A 22006-nucleotide genomic window follows, 5' to 3' on the forward strand; every position below is an offset into this window, starting at 1 on the left:
GGTAAGGAGTTGAAGATCTAGAGCAAGGAAATCAAGAATCAATTAGCATGGATCAAGGTTAGTAATTTCTTAACTTCCTTATGTAATTATGTTTAATCTAGTGAGAATCATAAATTCTTAAGATCCTAATGTCATGTAATCAAGATCAATTAATCTTACATGTGGTATCAGAGCTTAGGTTGTTAGATTTATGATTCTCCTAGAATAAAGAAATTTGATTCATAGTTTTTTCCTAAAAAATGATGAAATTGTGGTGCTGGAATAAATGCTTTAAGTTGTATATATAAAAAGCTGCATATTGGAATTATGTGTTAGAGGTAGAAGATGATGAATAGTGTTTTTAGGAAGAAGATGATGAATAGTATGGATTTGTAAGCTTACGGAAATGCACCCAAAATGCTATCATTAAATTTTAACTTTATGAATGTTGGACAAACTTTGTTTGCCGTGAATGGTGAGGTGCATTTGAAAACTTTTCCAAAGTTTTGTTTTTTTATGAATAGTGTTGTTGAAAGCTTACGGGAATGAATACCAAAATAGTAATGAAAGTTAACTTTGTTATATATTATAAACTTTCAAGAGACAATCTTTGTCTCCATGTGAATAAAGAAAGGCAACTTTCCTTTGCTTTTGTATGAATAATGGTCCAAGCATCACATCCCACATAAATGAAAGCCATCATTTTTTTTTATATGAATGAATGATGGATACTATAGCACATCTGTCGTGAATGAAAATCAATTTTCATTTTGCTTGTTTTATAGTTTTATATGAATGGTAAAGGTAACCTACAACACACTAAATAATAATCTTTAATAATGAATTAAAGATTATTATTTATTATTATTATTTGAAATTAATTATGGTAAATTTTGTTAGTCACCAAAGTGACCAAAATTTTAAAGTTAATCTAATTTCAAATTATTAATGATTTTATTTCAATTACTCATTGTATGGATGCTAAATTATGAATAATTAATTTATGGGTTAATTGAAAATTCATTATTATAAGATATTTTGTATAATCCAAAGGTGATTATTTGATCTTATAATTAATGAGTATGATTGTAGATAATTTTGTATGCTCGCTAGATTTATTTATATACCCAAAGGTAGTAGATGATTCTAGTTGATGCATATTTTAATTATCAATAAAGATTTACAATTATTAGCATAATTATGCTTATGTTTGTGTATTAATGGATCTCCCAAAGGAGAACACTAATATACATAGAATGATGAATAAAGTATGAATCTGTATTTATGACTCAAAGCACTAATGATTAGCATGTATTAATTACAGTCCCCGTTCCGGTATCTTTACACTCGCTCGCTACGTCTGTTCCAGTCTTTAATGGATTAAATTTCCCTGATTTGAGTGAACAAGTCAAATTTCACTTAGGTGTATTGGATCTTGACTTGGCTCTTCAAGTTGAGAAACCGGCTGCTATCACTGATATTAGTAGCAATGAAGAGAAAACTCATTACAAAGCTTGGGAAAGATCAAACAGACTTAGTCTAATGTTTATGAGAATGAGCATTGCAAGTAACATCAAATCTGCTATTCCGAAAACTGAAAATGCAAAAGAATTTATGAAATTAGTGGAAGAGCGCTCCTAAACTGCTGACAAGTCCCTCACTGGGACATTGATGAGTACGTTGACCACCATGAAGTTTGACGGTTCACGTACTATGCATGAACACGTGATCGGGATGACAAATATTGCAGCAAGACTTAAGTCTTTAGGAATGAAAGTGGATGAGACTTTTCTCGTGCAGTTCATTTTGAACTCGCTACCGTCTGAGTATGGTCCATTTTAGATGAACTATAACACCTTAAAAGATAAATGGAATGTGCATGAATTGCACAGTATGTTAGTTCAAGAAGAGACCAGACTTAAAAACTTAAGAAGTCATTCTATTCATTATTTGAAGAATCAAGGAGCTGGAAAGAAATTTAAGAAACATGTAAAGGGTAAAGGACCATTAAAGATTGACGAGTCCTCAACCAAAATCCAGAAGAAAAATGATAAATGTCATTTCTGCAAGAAGCCTGGACACTTTCAGAAAGACTGCTTAAAGCGTAAAGCTTGGTTCGAAAAGAAAGGTGAGCATAATGCTTACGTATGTTTTGAATCAAACTTAACTAAAGTTCCCCATAATACTTGGTGGATTGATTCTGGATGTACGATTCATGTTTCTAATGTGATGCAGGGATTCCTTACAATCCGAACCATAAACCCAACTGAGAAATTCGTCTTCATGGGAAATAGTCATTAGAAACAAAATAATCACCTTTGGATGATACAAAATATCTTATAATAATGAATTTTCAATTAACCCATAAATTAATTATTCATAATTTAGCATCCATACAATGAGTAATTGAAATAAAATCATTAATAATTTGAAATTAGATTAACTTTAAAATTTTGGTCACTTTGGTGACTAACAAAATTTACTATAATTAATTTCAAATAATAATAATAAATAATAATCTTTAATTCATTATTAAAGGTTATTATTTAGTGTGTTGTAGGTTACCTTTACCATTCATATAAAACTATAAAACAAGCAAAATGAAAATTGATTTTCATTCACGACAGATGTGCTATAGTATCCATCATTCATTCATATAAAAAAAATGATGGCTTTCATTTATGTGGGATGTGATGCTTGGACCATTATTTATACAAAAGCAAAGGAAAGTTGTCTTTCTTTAGTCACATGGAGACAAAGATTGTCTCTTGAAAGTTTTATAATATATAACAAAGTTAACTTTCATTACTATTTTGGTATTCATTCCCGTAAGCTTTCAACAATATTATTCATAAAAAAACAAAACTTTGGAAAAGTTTTCAATGCACCTCACCATTCACGGCAAACAAAGTTTGTCCAACATTCATAAAGTTAAAATTTAATGATAGCATTTTGGGTGCATTTCCGTAAGCTTACAAATCCATACTATTCATCATCTTCTTCCCAAAAACACTATTCATCATCTTCTACCTCTAACACATAATTCCAATATGCAGCTTTTTATATATACAACTTAAAGTATTTATTCCGGCACCACAATTTCATCATTTTTTAAGAAAAAAATCATGAATCAAATTTCTTTATTCTAGGAGAATCATAAATCTAACAACCTAAGCTCTGATACCACATGTAAGTTTTCATGATCTTGATTACATGACATTAGGATCTTAAGAATTTATGATTCTCACTAGATTAAACATAATTACATAAGCAAGGTAAGAAATTACTAACCTTGATCCATGCTAATTGATTCTTGATTTCCTTGCTCTAGATCTTCAACTCCTTACCCAATCTATCCCTTGATGCAAACTTAATTCTCTCAATTCTTTTATGATGGTGGGTTTAATGGGAGAGAGCTTCTTAATTGTATTTGTGCATTAGGGACAAAACCCTTCTCCATTCTTATAAAACTTCCATCAAGTTGTAACTTTACCATCTTCATTTTCACACCCTTCACAACTCTACACCGTTCCTCTAACTATCCATCATCTTTTACCTGCAAAATTTAACCAAAAAGAGAACCCCAATGGATACCAAGCACAAATTTACCAAGGTTCGCACACAAGGGCATTTTTTACATACAGTCAATCAGGTATACAAAAGCTAAGTAAGTTGAAGAAGAATCAGAAGGAGAGGGAGGTGGCGTCAGTGGTGCCATTAGCTCCATCGCCATAAGCAACGCTAAACACGGCAGTGGTGATGAAGAGTGACGGTTTCAGCAGCCTTGTGCAAAGTAGAGGGGCTCCTGTCTTCGGACGGGGAAACTGATAGCGACGGTCGCGTTGTCGATACCCAATCACGATGGCGACGAACGACGAAGCTGGTAGCGGAGCTCGATGCCCAATCATGGCAGCAACGAACTGCGGTGGTTGGATCTACGATTTCTGATCTAAGAAGGAAACCCTCGCGTGAAGACGGAGAGGCTCGCCGCTGGCGCTGGCGACGACCGTGGTGCAAGCGCTGAGGTGGCGGCGGTACTAGGAGCTTCGCCGGAGGAGCTGGCCCGGTGACGATCGTGATTAGGGATGAAGCTGCCCTGCCCTGAGCGTGAAGAAGATAAAGAGCGGTGTATGCCGGCGACTGGTGACACCTCCGATAGCGACCCTGAATGTGATGGTTGGCGGTGGCTTCCGCTGATCCTTGGCTACTGGCATGGTGAAAATGGAAGGGGAAGTTGTACTCCACATGCATGAAGGGAGAAAAAAGAAACCGTAGTGGTCTCTGAACTAAGGAAAAGAGGCTCTGGGCTTAGGCCGAGCAGATCTTATACCACCCTGGTTTTCCTATACGCACACCTTTTATTCTTATTGGATTTTGTGTTTTTCTTTTTTTTTATACTTCGTGCTTGTACCCTTATTTTAGTGTCTTTCCCTATCTCATGCATAATATGGAAATCATAAAAACTACAAAATATATTTAAAAACAAAAAATGATTTTTCTATGTTTTTAAAAAATATAAGTATTTGTGTGATCATTCACATTGTTTTAATACTTAATACTTAATATTTTTTTAAATAATTAAATAAGGTTTTAAAGGTAAAAATACTCATATCATAAATGTAATTCTATTACTACAATTGTGTAAAAAAATGTTATTTACTATAATATAATAATTTAATGTAATTGTCATGAATTTTGTTTATCATCATCAATATATCTTGAAGTTCAAAAGATGAACTATTTATTCTAAATTTTAATTATTATTGCTTTAATGGTTCTTTGTGTGATTTTATTTAATTTGTGTATTATAATTTTTTATAAGAGTATAAAAAAATTCATTAAAATTTAAAGAATGAGAGTAAAGATACATTTAAAATATTTTTAAATTTGAATATCTCTTTTCTATTTGTAATTTTTAAAAATATTTTTAAATTTTATCAACTTTGTTTCATTAATGTTTTCAAATTTAATAACTATTTTAGTTTTGATGAAATTTTATTTAGTTACTCTAATTTGAAATGTATATGATTATAATTTCTTTAAAAATATTTGATATTGAAAGAAATGATCATACATCCTTTTGATATTGAATATATATTAATAATAAATTTTCATTATTTTATAAAAATTAGTTTATTGGGTATAACAATGAATCGAGTTGGACACAAATAAGACTTATCTGCTATCCGACCCGCAACAAAATTTTTTATCTGGTATGGACTTAGTTATCTTTCGAATATTCGTTTAAACATTATCTAAGAATATTTTAAAATATGTGAGTATCTTTAACAAAATTGTTTGTATTTTTTAAAAATAAAATCTAAATAGAATTACAAAAAAAAATATAAAATATAATATAAATTAAAATATAAGTTTAATTAAAATATAAGTTTATTTAAATTTAATTCAATAAAATATAAATTTAATTTAATTTCTATTAAATTTAATTTAATAAAATATAATTTTAATTTTAATTTTAATTTTGATAAATAATATAATATCTAACAAGTATTAAAATAATCATTATTTACTATCCATAAATAATAAATACTCGCAAAAATAATTATCCATTACTAATTATATCCATAAATATTGAGAAATTTAAGTACTTTTTTCTTCTCTTATATATATCCATTAAATTTAAACAAATATAAATAAATATTTTTTTAGTATTCAAATTTGTTTTTGTGATTGGCTTATTAATAAGCTCATATACAAGTTTTAAAGAACCACGTATAATATAATATTTTTATATAAAGGTTTAATACTTATTTTGGTTTTTATATTCGTCATTTTTGTTCAAAGTGGTCCTCAAGTTTTTTCGTCATTCAAAATAGTCTTTTTTTTTTGTAAAATTTGTTCAATTTAGTCATTTTGTTGACAGCGTCTACATAGTTAATTACGTAGAGCCCACGTAAGAAAAACAAAATGAGTTGTCACACAGTAGTTCTCATAGTGGCGTACACACGTCATCATTTTGCCACATCATCACCATCTTTCCTAAATAAAAAAACCCTAATTTTTATAGATTGTGGTTGATTCTGATTTTTGTAGATTTTTGTGATTTAATAGAAAGCGATTTGGGTGTTTCGCTCCTTGCAGATGGTTTTGCATCATCAATAATGGTGGTGCGATTTGAGATTTTACACGGAAGAGACGCGATTTCACGAATTGTGGGTTCGTTGTGAATTAGGTTTTTACGATTTGTGTTGATGGTGGTGCATGAAAAAGATGATGAAGGTTGCACAACCTATTGCGATGAAGGGTCTTTATTTCGATTTAGGGGTTGAATGAGATTTGTGCAAGTTAGGGTTTGGTTCAAAAAGATTTGTGATTGTTTCACGAACTAGGGTTGATGTTCGAAGCAAATTTGGAAATTATGGGTTTTCTGGAGGTTCAATGACTTTGTGATTTTTGGGTTTCACTTCGCAGATTCTCGACGTGGAGAAAATGATGGCCTGAGTGTGGTGCACTGCAGCATGTTGGTGGAAGGAAAATTAGAGTTTCTGATTTGGAGAAGATGGTGATGACATGGCGAGATGCGTGACAACTCATTCCATTCTTTTTACGTGGATTATATGTCGTTAGCAATTTAAACGCCGTTAGAAAAAAAACTAAATTGAACATAGAGTTTCCAAAAGTAAACAGAACAAGATTTAAGGAAAACATGATCGAACGGCTTCCAAAAGTCAAAGTACCGATCGGTCAGATAACAAGAAAGGAAGGGAAGTGACCGAATGGTCACCTCATGCTAAACTACTAACTACTAACCGAACGTCCTACTGTTCGGCCTTTACTTCAACTTCTACGAGGTTCGCATCTTCCAAATTTTCTTCTTCCAGCGCATCCTCCAACAGCGCGTCTGCTTCTGCTCACATCCACACGGATGATCATTGCAACGACAATACGGACGTACAAAACGAGACAATACAAGGAAAAACACAAGGTAAGCTTATGTAATTTAATTCATGCTTCAACATATAAATTAAACAATCCAACACAAGAACATTTCAACATAAGTATTATTACAACGCCTATCACTAGACCGACCGTCCGGACTGTATGAAATCTGTGTAGCTATAGGCGTTCGTGCACCCGGGTGATGTAGTAACTGGGATACACTCAACAGCTGCCACCCGAGGTTAGCCCTATCTGTCCAAAGTACCCCTAAAGACTAGGACCTCCTGCCATTCCCACACATGACCTACTCTCCTCTAAGTGAAGACGAGTACTCACAAAACATCAGGATGAACGGCCAGCTTAGCATGCCCACAGTCATACTTTACCAAAATCTAATATTCATACATGAGTCGTTCCTCCCCGGAACGCTTGTCCATAATTCACAACATTTCTCAATCACATTTTCTTCATCTTTCATTAATAAATATCTCGGTGGACTATCTCGTACAAAGATTCCAACAAACTTTAAAATGACGAACGTTCAACCTGAACTTAAAAGCTGGGCCGAACACATAGAGCGAGACTGGGAGATCTTCAAATTTGAGAATAGATTAAGACCAAGGGTTGACATCGGATTTTAAGAAAGATAGCGAGCACAATAATATATTCCAAGGACAAATGGGACGAACATCAATTTCGACATTTAGTCAATTAGATGAACTGACTCTTGAGAACTCACTCAGAACATTAAAAGACTAACCAAAAACGTGGACTCTAGGGTGAAACCAATGAATAAGAATATTTCAAGGCATCCAAGGACCGGTACTTAGAGTGATTCACATGAAGAAAACCGAACACTTGTGTTTGATAGAATTTAGTATCAAGAAATCAAAATGTCAGTCAAAGACTGAATACTATAGAGGGCAAACCCTAGAAGGCTTAAACTAACGCTCGTATTAAAATTAACTTAAGGAGATGGAATAAGTGCCTGGTGTAAGATCGAGCACTACTCAGTACGAGTGCTTGGTGTAAGACCGAGCACCAATAAACTTAACATAAAAGACTTGATAAACATAGTACGATAATATTGAAGTAGTGTTGACGAACAATAAAATATACAATTACATATATACTTAGATTTATAACCGAACGTTAATACTCAACTGTGTTTGGCCGAACGCTCATGCACAGTATTCCGAAGTGAAGACGCTCGTCCTTAACTAGGATTCTTCCCAAATGAAAGAATTCACTACAAATCCAAATTCACTAGAAAACCGAACGGTCAAGGTCCGTTCAGTAACGTACGTACATTTTTCTTAGGGGAATTTCTTATCAGAATCAATATTATTCAAATTCAGTTCTTACCTATAGTTTCACACCTTAATAATCAATTTTTTTCATATCTCATACCATCCAATCATAGAAATTTCATACATTTCATGCATCAAAACCATAGTACAATCATTTTCCATATCGAATCAAGTCAACGAACGTTCATTTCAACACATGGTCATATAAATTAAATTAATAAGCTTCCCTTACCTGGATACGTGATTGAACGTCCTAAGAGTAGGTTTTTGGTTCGTCCGACTACAATCCTTCTACCCTCAACGATCACTTAACTCTTCCAACTAAACCGAACAACATCAAAATCAAAATAACTTAGACTACACCCCTGCATGCAACCAGAACTTGGTTTGCATGTAACAAAAGAACGAACGGCTAAGGGGAAGGAACTTACCAGTTTCAGAACTCGAAGCTGTTCGGTTCAAATTGAAGCTTGGGACGCCAAGAGTGCTTCTACGGTTTCTAAATGATGATCGGAGAAAAGAAAGAGTGAGTTTTGGTAAAGAGAATGAAGAAATTTTAGAGAGAAGAAGGAGAATTCGAAAGATCAGGATTTTGGAGAAGATGAGTGTATGCAGAGAGTGTGACGCAGTTTTCAAAGAAATCAGTTTTGTTTAAAACGAACGTCCGCTCGTCTGCTGACACTTGCATTTCACTATCTGATTTTCGAATCTTCGTTGATTGACACCTGGCGTTCGCACAGAGGGTTTTGGGTACATTTTTAATGAGTCTGAACAGAGAGTTTTGGAATGCATTTAACGAGGCTGACATCATGCATATGAAATCTCATCTCATCAAATAAATAAAAAATATCTATTTTTAATTTCCTTGACAATATATTATTACTTTGGAATTTGATTTTGAAATTAAAATATAACTAAATTTACTATTTTTGTTGATATTTAATTTATTTTTCATTTGGATAAAAGTCTTTAATATAAAAAGCGATATAAAAATTATTATAATCTTATTTTGCATTTGGAAATTTGTATGATTGTACTTTAAAGCTAACAGCGTCATTAAGGGTGTGTTCTTTTGGGGTGATTTGTGGGAGATGATTTGGGGGAGATGATTTGAATGGATTTGAGTGGATTTGAGGGTAATTTTTTAGTTGTTTTTTTGAGTGGATTTGTGGGTAATTGAGAGTGGATTTGGAAGTAAAGTTTATGAGAATTAGTGTAGGATTTGATTGATGTGATAGATTTTAAAAGTTAGTTTAATTGGTAGAAATAGAAGATGACCAAATTGCCCCTAGTTATAAAAGTATTATAAAATGTAATTTTGTAATGTTATATTTAATTGTAAAAATGTTTTTGAATAGAAAAAAATTACAAATAATTGTTAAAATTAATGTTTAAAAATTATAAAAGTTATAATGTAGTTAAATGAATGTATTTTAAAATGTAAATTTAAAATGTAATATAATTTAGTACGAAGTGATGTGAATTTATACGTCATTGAAATGAGAATGATTAATATTAATCAAACAACCACAATTAAGTAGCAAGTTATAATATTACATGACCTAAAAAAAAAATTTATAAATCCGTCATAGAAATATAAGTCACATACAAAGAAACTTATATATATTAAAGTCATGTAATACATTATCGGAAATATAATGAACTTAATCATCTAAATGGTGAAGAATCGAGTTCACATTTTGATTGAGGTGAGCAAATTGGCGGTTCATGTCTAAGGAAAGGTTTGCCAAGTTATCTTCAATACGTTGAACCCGCACCTGCATTTGTTCCATACCCTGCATTCTGTGTCTCAAGTCTTGTACTCCTTCCCACATTTGAGTGATCATGTTAGCATTAGATAGAGGTGGAGGAGGCTGCACAGTGTGGTGATGAGGGTCTGCTTGGTCTTCTTCTTCATCATCATCCTGATCGTGTTGCCAAACACCGTTGACATTAATAATTTTCATCCTCTTCAAAGAATTGATAGAAAAGTGATGTCGGGACCCTACATGAGTGCTGGCATCGGCATCAACGTGAACTCCACAATATTGCATGATCTGTGTGATAAGGACACCGTATGGGAGGGGTGTGTCACTGGCCTTGCATTTAAGCATATGCTGCATGATGTGATGAGGCCAATTGATTGCTATATTATTTTTAAGCACCCATATCATAAAAATATCTTCATGCAATAACCTAGCAAAATTCCCTGGTCGTGGAGTCAACATATGCACAATAATATAATGCAGAAGCCTATCATTGATATTCAAACAACCAACCGTTAAAACACCTTGACCACCCTGCAAATCTGGTATGATCATAGTAGCTAATGCCATGTCGCGGTCGTATGGAAAGTCCTGTGGGATATTTGAATAACACAATTTCTGACCGTCGTACTTTAAGTTGGCTACATTCAACCAATCAGCAGGTTTGAATCTAATTTTTGTCTTGTTTACCTCACTGAGCATATATCCATTTGATGATATCTTCAGATTTGAATAAAATACCTTGATTAAATCCGGATAGTAGGGTCCCTGTAATGTAAGAAATTGGCTCAACCCTTGAAATAGAAGATGCTGCTGGAAAAATAACCCTGAACTGGTAAATGAATCAAAATTCATTATCTTGGGAGGAACTATAGTCCTAGTACAGAAATCAGCTGCATAGTTTTCCATTTGATGACTGTGTGTGAAAAACCGACGCTGATCTAATTGCTCCTCTACAGATGGTCTTACAATGGGTGCATCTTCTGCCTCAGTGACAGTTTGTTTTCCCTTACGGCTTTTTCTTGGCCTTTTTGTTGATGATGAGGCCATCTGATAATTTATTCAACAAATCATGTCATTAAAATAACAAGAAAGTACATCATAAGATATTACTTATATTTCATAATAACAATGCAGCTGATTACACATAAGAACAAATGTCATACATCGTACACAATAAATAGAACTACAAAATGACATCGACCATACAAATATAATAATTCATAACTAAATTACTCATACAGAATTTCATTTAATAGTAATAGAAATAAGTCTGATGTGAATCTTCCTAACAGTCACCGTCCGATATCATTTTACATAATTTATTCCACCGTTTATGTGGTGGCAGTCCCATCAACCTCCTTGTACATGTGGGGTTTCCACATAAGAAATCATAACATTGGTCCAGCAAATTCTCGTCAGCAATGTTCATAGAATTCAACATTTCATAAATGTCCGCCTCTGTATATGTGTAATTCGGGTTGCGATGGAGTATTTTATTTCTATCCTCCATTGCTGACACTTGACGCACGGCTGCATCAGAGATCACACCAAAATGAACATTTGATGAGCTAAGGACATTTGCGAATCCATCTAGGCTGGTGGTTAACTTATCAAACTGAGAATCAATAACATCGACCATAGGTGCCTTCCTTTTCGAGCCCCGTGAAGATGAAGTTCCAGCGGATGGGACGGAAGGCACAGATTGAGTCTGTCCTGGACTATATTCATCCACAGATGGAGGAGGTGATGGTGGAGTTGGGTCTCTATACCCCGTCCACTCAGGCTGTTCAGGAATGTACTCAATATTTTGATTCAAATCAACACTGACACGAGGAGCAACCCGCTGTCGACGAGCTTCACGAGCAGTCCGAACACCACTCCCAGTGGCTCGATCAGCTGCCCATAACTCGACCATTAAATCATAATGTCTTATACTATTAACTCTCCACTTTGCCGCAGTTGGCCTGGACTGAAAGAACAAATTAAACAATCAACATTTCATACTATTATGTGTTATAAAGATGCACAAAATGTTTGCATGTTTATAAATACCTGAATGAGGTCCATCCAAACATCGTCCTCAGCGTGGAATGTCATACTAACCGGGTTCCACGCAAATCCACTCAATCCAGAAAACAAGTCATGTACCTCCCGCCATTTATCTTTCAAGACTTTCTGACGATTTTTCACATTATTTTTTGTTATAGCGACATACCCAGAGCTATGAAGATGATCAACCATGTTACTATATGCTTGGGATGTCCAGCTTCCGTCAACCCTATTACCGATTCGTGATTCCTCAATCATAGAGTGTAGAAGACGTGCATCCATGTCCTCTGTCCACTTAATAAACTCTCTAGTAGGAGCAGAGGAGTGAACGTATGATGCCTTACCTCTATTCATTTTAAACCTATTTCATCAACAAAATTATAAGAAGTTAACATTAAACATGCTTAATATATTGTTTAACTCAAACACAAAATATCAAATAGTCATACAATACAACAAAATATAATAACTAAGAGTTTTCATAATCTCGCCACATATGATCGGCAATAGAATCCCTAATACTACTACCAATCCTATGGTCCTCTTCTATGACTTGAGATGATGAAACATTATGGTCTTCCCTATCATTCAAGTCGTTATCAACTTCTTCAAGTAATTCGTCATCGTTATCCACGCCACGAAGGAAGTTGTGTAAGATACAACATGCTAGGATGATATCTGTCATTGTATCCAATCCATAGTGTGGTTCAGTGCCACTTGCAATGATAGGGAATCGTTTTTTCAACACACCAAAGGTTCTTTCAATAACATTTCTCAACGACGAATGACGATGATTAAACAGCTCACGTGCATTTTGTGGTCCTCTGCGTGTATATTCTTTAAGGTGATATCTGACGCCTCTATATGGAGTCAAAACTGTGCTTTTCAACATGAATCCTGCATCACCGAGGTAGTATTTTCCTACAAATTTGCGCATATAAATGTAATTAGTCAATACACAATTAAATCTTCAACATCTCAATGTAGACACTAACCTTGGGGGATAACCAACGGATCATCTCGATCAAGAGCATTTTTTAAAATTCTAGAATCAGATGCAGTTCCTTCCCACCCAGCAAGAACGTAAGTGAATTTCATGTCAAAATCACACGCCGCAAACACATTTTGTGTTGGCCAGTCTTTTCTTCCTCGAAATCTTTGAGCATTACTTCTTGGAACCTTTACACGAACATGAGTTCCGTCTATGGCTCCTAAACAATCCTAAACATAGAAATAACTAATCATCATAAAACTGAATATGTGTTAGCATCCTTTGATGACAAAACATATACACATATGTTGAAGGGAGTACCTTAAAGTATGGGTAGAAGCGATTGTTGTTCAACACATATGGATGAACCTCATTTCCTGAGGGTTGAATTAGAAATTCAGATTCCAAAGTTAAGATAGCATCCAACACATTGTGAAAGTGTTTGCTAACCGTGGAACCGGATCGATGAAAGAAAAATGCGACACTTCGATTCTTAACATTATGACCAATTATATGAAGAAATTGAGCTACTTGTTGCTCCACAGTAGACCGAATCGCATCCTTAACTAACCCAGTTGATCTCAGTTTCTCACAAAGTGTAAGAAATGCCTCTGGACCCATTCTAATAATGTCGCGACACCGATTCGTATGCACAAGATATGACATTAATTGCTCCCTGCGACGGTCTCTGTCCGGTAGGTAATTGCTTACACTACTCGAGTCAGTCGAGTACATACGCAAGATACTCAAGGCGTGTGCAACAATGCATAACATTGTCAGTGCAGCCAATGAAGTGGTTATTTGTAATTGTTGACGTATCATTGCGATAATATTGAAGTTCACACCGACGACATCATCATCAATATCTTCACCGTCCAAATATGATAAATCTAATTCTCCTTCCATCTCTATTTACTTAACCAAAAATATAACATTTAACAACCATATAAACACAACTAAAATTAACAATGAAATTCATTTCATATATTCATATATTTACATTTGATTAACAAAATCAAGCATTCATAAAAACAATAAAAATAATTACATTCATATATATATATATATATATATATATATATATATATATATATATATATATATATATATATATAATTATATATACTCTATAAAGTATTATGAATGCTCATGCACATAAATATTAATACAATAATATTGAACATACCTATTTGACTGTCAAACTTATGAAGATTTCTTCAGCAGAACGAAGGTAGAATGAATGCTACCACCAAGTACGAAATAAGATGGATATTTTTTTTCTACAAGTTCAGAGATAACAATATTCCACAGGAAACCTGTTGACAAAATACATTAATATGGTTATACTATATACTGTTTTAAGCAAATAAAAAAAATAAAACTTGTCTACATATCTACCTTTTCTCAGCATGCGTCTTCAATGACCATCAAATAACGCCTCACCACAACCATTTATGAAAGTGAACACAAGGTAATGCAACACCGTTGCTCGCATATAGGCACCAACCTTTTTCCAACCTCAACACATGCTCTACTCATGGTATAAGACAAAGTTCAGTGTAATCAACAAATAAAATTCCAAATTCCAAGCACAAAACGTTGTCTTTAACAATATATTTCAAAAACAAAATGGACACAACACAGGGCTCTAACCCGGTCAGAGTAGTTATCCCTCAGATGAATTTAGTAGCTTGCCAAGTCCACGTTAATCTTTCCAAAAACCTGCAAGACATACAAAGGATTAGCCTCGTGCAATTACAAAACAAATTCTTCAACATCTACAGCTTCAGGGGAGCCATTTCCGCCGACGCCGACGCCGACCACGTCGTGGGGCTGCTGCTGGATGTAGGGCTTCATGGATTCCTTTTCTGGCCAAGCACAGGGTTCATCATGATGGACATAGTTTGCCTTTACCCTACACAGAAACGTCTTCCTCCTCCTCTGGACCTCCATCTCCATCTCCATCAACATGTACTTAGTTTTCCAGTCGCCGATGGCCACCACCACCACATGTCGTCCAACAAACCTTTATTTCATCCATTTTAATATCTCCCTCATCTCCCTCTTCTCCATCCTCCCTTTCACGCTGCACCCATCCATAGCCTCTTTCGTCAACCATAACAGCAAGCTGTAACCGGTTACGTTGACGTGTAACCGATTACAGCAGGGCGTGCAAAAATTCCAAAACGTGTAACCGGTTACGATCTCTGTAACCGAATACAGATCCCACATTCAGACTTCGTCTTCATCGTCTTCCTTCTTCTTCGTCGGCGATTAACCACTGCCTACTTCTTCATCACCATGACGACCTTCAACCTGAAACAACCACTCCAAAATTGAAAAATTATTATTACCTCTACTTCGTCCTCACTGCCGACACACAACTCCAGCACACACACACTTGTTAGTGGCCACACTTCTCCGTCGCCCTCGCCTGGTGGAACGAAACCTCTTCAACCTTAGCTCTTCTTCACCCTTAGCTCTGTACGTCCAAACACACATCAACACACACCAAACACATCTATGAAGCAACTACTTATTAATCTGGTCTTCTGTGTGTGGTCAGACGTTTGTTTTCACTTTCAAACTACTCTGTGCATTGTTTAGTCAAAGACGAATCTCCCCACAGTGCTATGGCTGCAAATGAACCCTGTAGCTTGCCAGAGATGCATTGGCGAGGACACTGAAAAGTGCTTTATCATATGGCCAAGGACGCAGCTCGTGAAAGCACAGTAGTCACTGTATTAGATTCTCTTTACTATGCATGGGAATAACGAGTTCATTATATGGTTTTTTTATTAACCTTGGCCGAAGACGTGCTTGGAAATTTCGAATTCATTCAGGGCAAATCGGTCTTTGTCTTCAAAATCATCGCATATCTTCGCAAATTAGCGGGATGGTGATAACGACCCAATCTCGCAAATCGTCGCTTTTCCCTCCGCGCAAACCATCCCAACCGAACAGCAGTGCCTTCACAAATCAGTCATCGCAATTCAGCGTGAATAGTTCTATCCACGCATACGAACACAGCGTAAGAGATAATTCTCTATTTACACATTAACAAATGAGAATCATTTGAGTTTGTATCTATTAAATATTAATTTATTTTTCTACAAAATTTTCATTTATTTCTGTTAATTTTTTACTCTGACGTCTTTAATTTAAGGTTTAATTGCTTCCTTTGTCCCCAGTTTGGTTGAATTGTGTCAAATTCATCCTCATTTTTAAAAAAGTTTCATTGTCGTCCTCACGTGGTGTAAAAGTTTCATTGTCGTCCTCACGTGGTGTAAAAGTGTCAATTGAATCCAAACATAGAAAAAATTTGTGTCAAAGTAGTCATTTTTCCTATATCTCTGTGTCTTCCTTTCATACAATCAAGTACAGATATTCATTTTACCTTATCCAATTTAAGGCTTTTCATAGCTCCAGAGAAGTGACATATGAAAGGAAGACACAGATATATAGGAAAAATGACTACTTTGACACAAATTTTTTCTATGTTTGGATTCAATTGACACTTTTATACCACGTGAGGACGACAATGAAATTTTTTTAAAAATGAGGATGAATTTGACACAATTCAACCAAACTGGGGACAAAGGAAGCAATTAAACCTTAATTTAAATAACGTGACTTCTTTCTTTTCAGTGGAATTCAAAACAAAAAAAGAAATGGTTTGATATTATTACGCGTTTAAAAGAGAAGCGTATGTTTAAGTAAACAAGGGAAGCTGCGAAGAGAGAGCAAGAGAGACAGAGGTAGTTTTAATATGGTCCCACCTCGAAAAACATTCATTGTTGACTGAGAGAGTAGCTGGAGTTCTTGGAAATTGTTGTGAATCTCACGGGTTCTTCAATGTTTCTTTGTTCTATTGGAGAAAATCACCATTTTTGAACTACCTCTTCACTCGTGTATATCATTTGTGTATCATGCTCTAAAACTCAAAGGTTGTTACGCAGCCACAAACTCCCAATGCCACTGTTCTGGATCCTTGTCACCGTCTTCCTCACTCTCCCTGCGCTTTCCCTCTCCGATTCCTGTCCTCTCAACTTCGACCTCGTCCTTTCGAGCCCCTCATCGGACTCCAAGACACGGTGTATTTACATGCGCCAATCCCTTCGTATTCTTCAATCCGATTACCTCCACCGCACCGGTCTCTTCCCTCCTTCCAACGCCTCCTTCTCCTGCTGGACCGCTCTCCAAAATCACACCCACCAATACGACATTCGTTCCTCCTGCAACTTCCCTTCCTCTTCTTTTTCCCTCTCCTGCAACAACATCACCAACCGATCCCAATTCGAGCACCTTTTGCCTCTCTCAGCTCTTGAACCCATACGGAATACTTGTAACCATTCTCTCAACAGTTTCGCATCTTGTGCTCTCTGCACCAAAGCTTTGTCCAACTTGGACTCCCATCTCACGGACAATTCCACTGATTGCACGACTATTGCTTCTATCTATGCTGCTTCCTTCTCCAATCTGCAAGACCCCAGAACTGCTGGTTGTCTGTTCAACTTTGGTTTTCCTTCTTCAGTTTCAACTGGTAAGCGTCGAAACATTCTTATTGCGGCTTTTTGTGTTCTGGCCTTCTTCTTTGGTGTTTTTTGGGCTTACTTTAGATTGAAGCAGAAGAAGAAGAAGAAGAAGAAGAAGGATATTTGTAAAACTGAGATGGGTTTGGGTTCTGGGTTGGGTTCTATGAACCAGACTACTACTTTGATTAGGTTCACTTTTGATGAGATTAAAAAGGCTACTAGGAATTTCGCCGGTGATAACATAATTGGGAAGGGGGCTTATGGGAATGTTTACAGAGGGACGCTGGTTGATGGGACTCAGGTTGCATTGAAAAGGTTTAAGAATTGTTCTGTTGCTGGGGATCCTAGCTTCACTCATGAAGTTGAGGTTATTGCGAGCGTTAGGCATGTGAACCTTGTTGGCTTAAGAGGGTATTGTACTGCTACAACTAATTTAGAGGGTCACCAGAGGATTATTGTCACTGATTTGATGGAGAATGGGAGCGTTTATGATCATTTATTTGGTTCTGCTAAGCAGAAACTCAGTTGGCCAATTCGTCAAAAGATTGCTCTAGGCACTGCTAGGGGGTTGGCTTATTTGCACTATGGGGCCCAACCTTCCATCATCCATAGGGATATTAAAGCTAGTAACATACTTCTGGACCGCAAATTTGAAGCCAAGGTAGCAGATTTTGGGTTAGCGAAGTTCAAACCTGAGGGAATGACCCATATGAGCACTAGAGTGGCTGGAACCATGGGGTATGTCGCACCTGAGTATGCTTTGTATGGACAGTTGACTGAGAGAAGTGATGTGTTCAGTTTTGGGGTTGTGCTTCTTGAGCTTTTGAGTGGGAAAAGGGCTCTTGAAATTGACACTGATGGGCAACCCTCTGCAGTCACTGACTTTGCTTGGTCATTGGTTAGGAATGGTAGAGCTTTGGATGTTATTGAAGATGGTATGCCAGAACTTGGTCCAATAGAAATTCTTGAGAAGCATGTATTGGTTGCTATACTATGTTGTCATCCTCAACTATATGCTAGGCCAACAATGGACCAGGTTGTTAAAATGCTAGAGACGGAGGAATTAGTGTCCTCATTCTCTTGTATTGCTGGGAGGATTGATACTGAGAAATCTGTGTAATAAATGGGGGTGGCAGAGCTTATTCAACCAAAGCAAGACATGGTAAAGTTTCTATACCATTGTACATTACAATTTTAGATTTTAATGATACCACGTTTCATTTGCCAAGATCAATCTGCTTCCTGTATTGCCAATCAGAACCTCATCTTGTTAATCTGAGTTGATTTCTAGTGGCCATTGAGACCTGGTTTGACTAACAGCAGTGACTAGTTTGGTCAATCTTGGGAGCCTAACTCAGACTAAATGGTGTGATAGCATTTTGTGGAATAATGGGAAAAAGGTGAAATAAAAGCGTGTAGAATAATAATAGAGGGGACTGTGTTCTATTATTCATTACTGTTGTTTAGTAACATTTTTCTTCACTGAATTTGGAGGAAAGGGGGATGAATCAGAAAAATTGAGTTCTTAGAAAGTTTTTGGACTTAATCTTGTGGGATCTAAAGTTGTCGGGTATTTACTTCTGAACAAGTTTTAAATCTATCTTAATTCAATTATTGCCTGTCATTGATTATGACTTTAGCTTTTTTTTTTCTTAAGAATTATTATGATGATTTGATACTCATTGATCTACCAGTTTAACATTACAATCCAGTGGTCAGACCTCGAACTATTGGGAGGATCCATAATTAAACTCACAATATATCTCTCTCTTTAGTAATCTCATTTCAATTATTATTTATTCATTAACTATTTTTATTTAAGTTAAATTTTTATTTATTTTTCTGATGTTTTGATGACACTGATACATGTTCATCAATGTTTATGATAAAAAAAAAGATGCACTATGGGGAGTAAGTTGATTAGATCAAGGTGTAGTCATTTTTAACTTAAATTTAGGAAACATCTCTTTTGTAATCCAAGTATCTCGTATTAAGACAAAGTTGTTTTAACTTATCTTAGGAAGGATCACTTTTTATAAGTGAAATATGATAGGTTGAAATGAATTTTCTTCTATCTTGCCTCGGGAGGATCACTCCTTTAAGTGAAACATTTTAGGTTAAAATATACTTGTTCTTTACATAACTTAAGGAGAGACATTTTTTAAGTGAAACATCTTAGATCAGTAACTAACCATTTTTAACTAAATTGTTAGGAATTATTTTATAAGTTAAACATTATAGATTGTGAAGTAGTGATAAAGAGTAATATTTATATAACCAATAGATTTTATTAATTTTGTTTCATTAAAACTTCATCAACTAAAATCTTATTTAGGAAAAAAAGAAAAAAAGGTAAATGGTAGAGAGAGAAAACGCAAGGCAAGACATATTTACAATAATGAACTAAAATAACACTTTAACTAACCAAAATTCCCACTACTATGGTATCTTTTCTCTAGTTAAATCACTTCCCTAACGAAATCACTTGCTATGTATTGTTATTTAATATTAATAATAGTGAGCCCTTGGGTTTTGATTTAGAAAGCATTTTTGTATTTTCAACTCAACAATTTGTTAAATTAGTTTTCAATTTCCAATTTCTTAAATGATTTATTTAGTTTGTAACAATTTTTCACAACATATGAAATATGAAATTATTGAGTCTAGATGTTTTTACTATTACAATATAATAAAAGACGAAAATAAAAAAATAACACAATAATTGAATACATCTTAAGAGACAAATGAACACTTGCGTGGTACAATAGACTATATAGGGGTCACATATTAATGAATTTGATAGATTAAATCAAAATTGTGCGGAAGAAAATAAGAGTGATTATCTTTGATAGACTAGACAAGATTTCTTGCAAATGAGACAACGTCAACTAATAATGAGTAATTAACTTTGGATATTAAAATATTGAAATTCATATTTTTTTTATTATTCTAAGCCACTTGTTCAAGTGGATAAAACATTTTTGTAAACAGTATAAAGAGACCTTATTAGTGACAGTTAAACAAGATATATGCAACAAATAATGTTCATCATCTTTCCCAGAAAAAAAATGAAATTAATTGTCTTTAATTGCCATATTTGCAATAATCTTATCAATAAAAAAATTAATTAATATTTTTAGCAATTCTTTTTTGTTACAATGACTATTGTGTAAAAAATACAATTTTTATATTATACAAACATTTTAAAAATAAATTTTAAATTTTAAATACGAAACAATTTTAAATTATTAACTTCATGTTAGCATAATTTTTAATAATACTTTAAAAAACATTCAAATATAGAATTTTAAAATAATAATTTTAACTTTTTATTAAATAATTTGTTTATGTGTCACAAACGTCTGAATCTCATTTTTAAGTATTTATAGAAGCAAAAACAATTAATGTGTTATTTGCACCCGAATCCAAACTTTTTTTATTTCATGACACATTGATTAAGAAAGTGTTTCTCCCTGCATTTCACCAGTCTCATCCTGCACCTCTCTATTTTTCTATTATTCCAACTGTACCCTTATCAGAATATGTGTCGGGATGCATTTCTGGATTGGAAGAGATGAAGGTCGAGGCCTTAACCACAGTGGATGAGAGGACGTCATGCTGGGTTGGATACATTTTTGGATTGGATGGGATGAAGGTCTAGATTGGATACATTTCTGGATTGGATGAGACAAGGTCGAGTCGAGACGTAGTAATTGAGAACACGTCGGCGAAGCAGAGGTTGTCGCACTTAGAAGTGCGATTGAGCGTCCACCGTAACCGTAGTTGAAAGTGCGGTAGTCGCACTTGAAAGTACAACTTATTTAAGCCACATTTCGAATTACGGTGAAAGAACTTTTTCAGTGTTCCTTCTATTTATTTTGATTTACTATAATATTTTTGAATTTGATTTGTTTCTTATTTTTTATTAGTTTATTTAAATATTTAATATTTTTCTATTAATATTTTTAATTTGCATTTTTTTTACATTTGATATTTATTTAAATATTTTCTTTTCATGTAATTATTTCTTTTAATTTCCAAATTTAAATATGTTTGTTAACTTTTTGAATCTATAATTATTTATTAATATTTTATTTTTCAATATGAATTATTATTTAATTGTTTGCTGTATTCTTTTTAGTTTTTTATTAGTTTATTAATTTAAATTTAATTTATTGTCTTTGTGGTTTTTAATTAAACAATCATTATAATTTTTAAAATAAATGAAGGATATAATTGTCAATTGAAAGGTATAGGGAAAATCACTATGATTAAGAATATGTGGCACAGGTAAAAAAATCTCACCATCAACAATATTTTGTGAGCAATTCTTGATTTACATCTTGAAGCAAAATTGATTTTTTTTTTTCAAATCATAAATTTGCATAGGACAATACTTGAAGAAAAAAGTAATGAAATTCCTATTAATCTTATATCAAATCTCTCTGAATTTAAAGATTGTATTGTTAAATA

The 22006-nt window shown here is 34.3% G+C and overlaps 1 protein-coding gene across 1 annotated transcript; it reads left to right on the plus strand.

Annotated features, from left to right (window-relative positions):
* Positions 1-16709: 16709 nt before the first annotated feature.
* Positions 16710-19183, plus strand: LOC108329751 (probable LRR receptor-like serine/threonine-protein kinase RKF3). Its single transcript, XM_017564110.2, has one exon. It carries the CDS (start codon positions 16971-16973, stop codon positions 18651-18653), a length of 1683 nt encoding a protein of 560 aa, XP_017419599.1. The 5' UTR covers positions 16710-16970; the 3' UTR covers positions 18654-19183.
* The last annotated feature ends 2823 nt before the right edge of the window (positions 19184-22006 follow it).

The sequence above is a fragment of the Vigna angularis genome, chromosome 2 (genome assembly GCF_016808095.1).
Source record: "Vigna angularis cultivar LongXiaoDou No.4 chromosome 2, ASM1680809v1, whole genome shotgun sequence".
Classification (NCBI taxonomy): domain Eukaryota; kingdom Viridiplantae; phylum Streptophyta; class Magnoliopsida; order Fabales; family Fabaceae; genus Vigna; species Vigna angularis.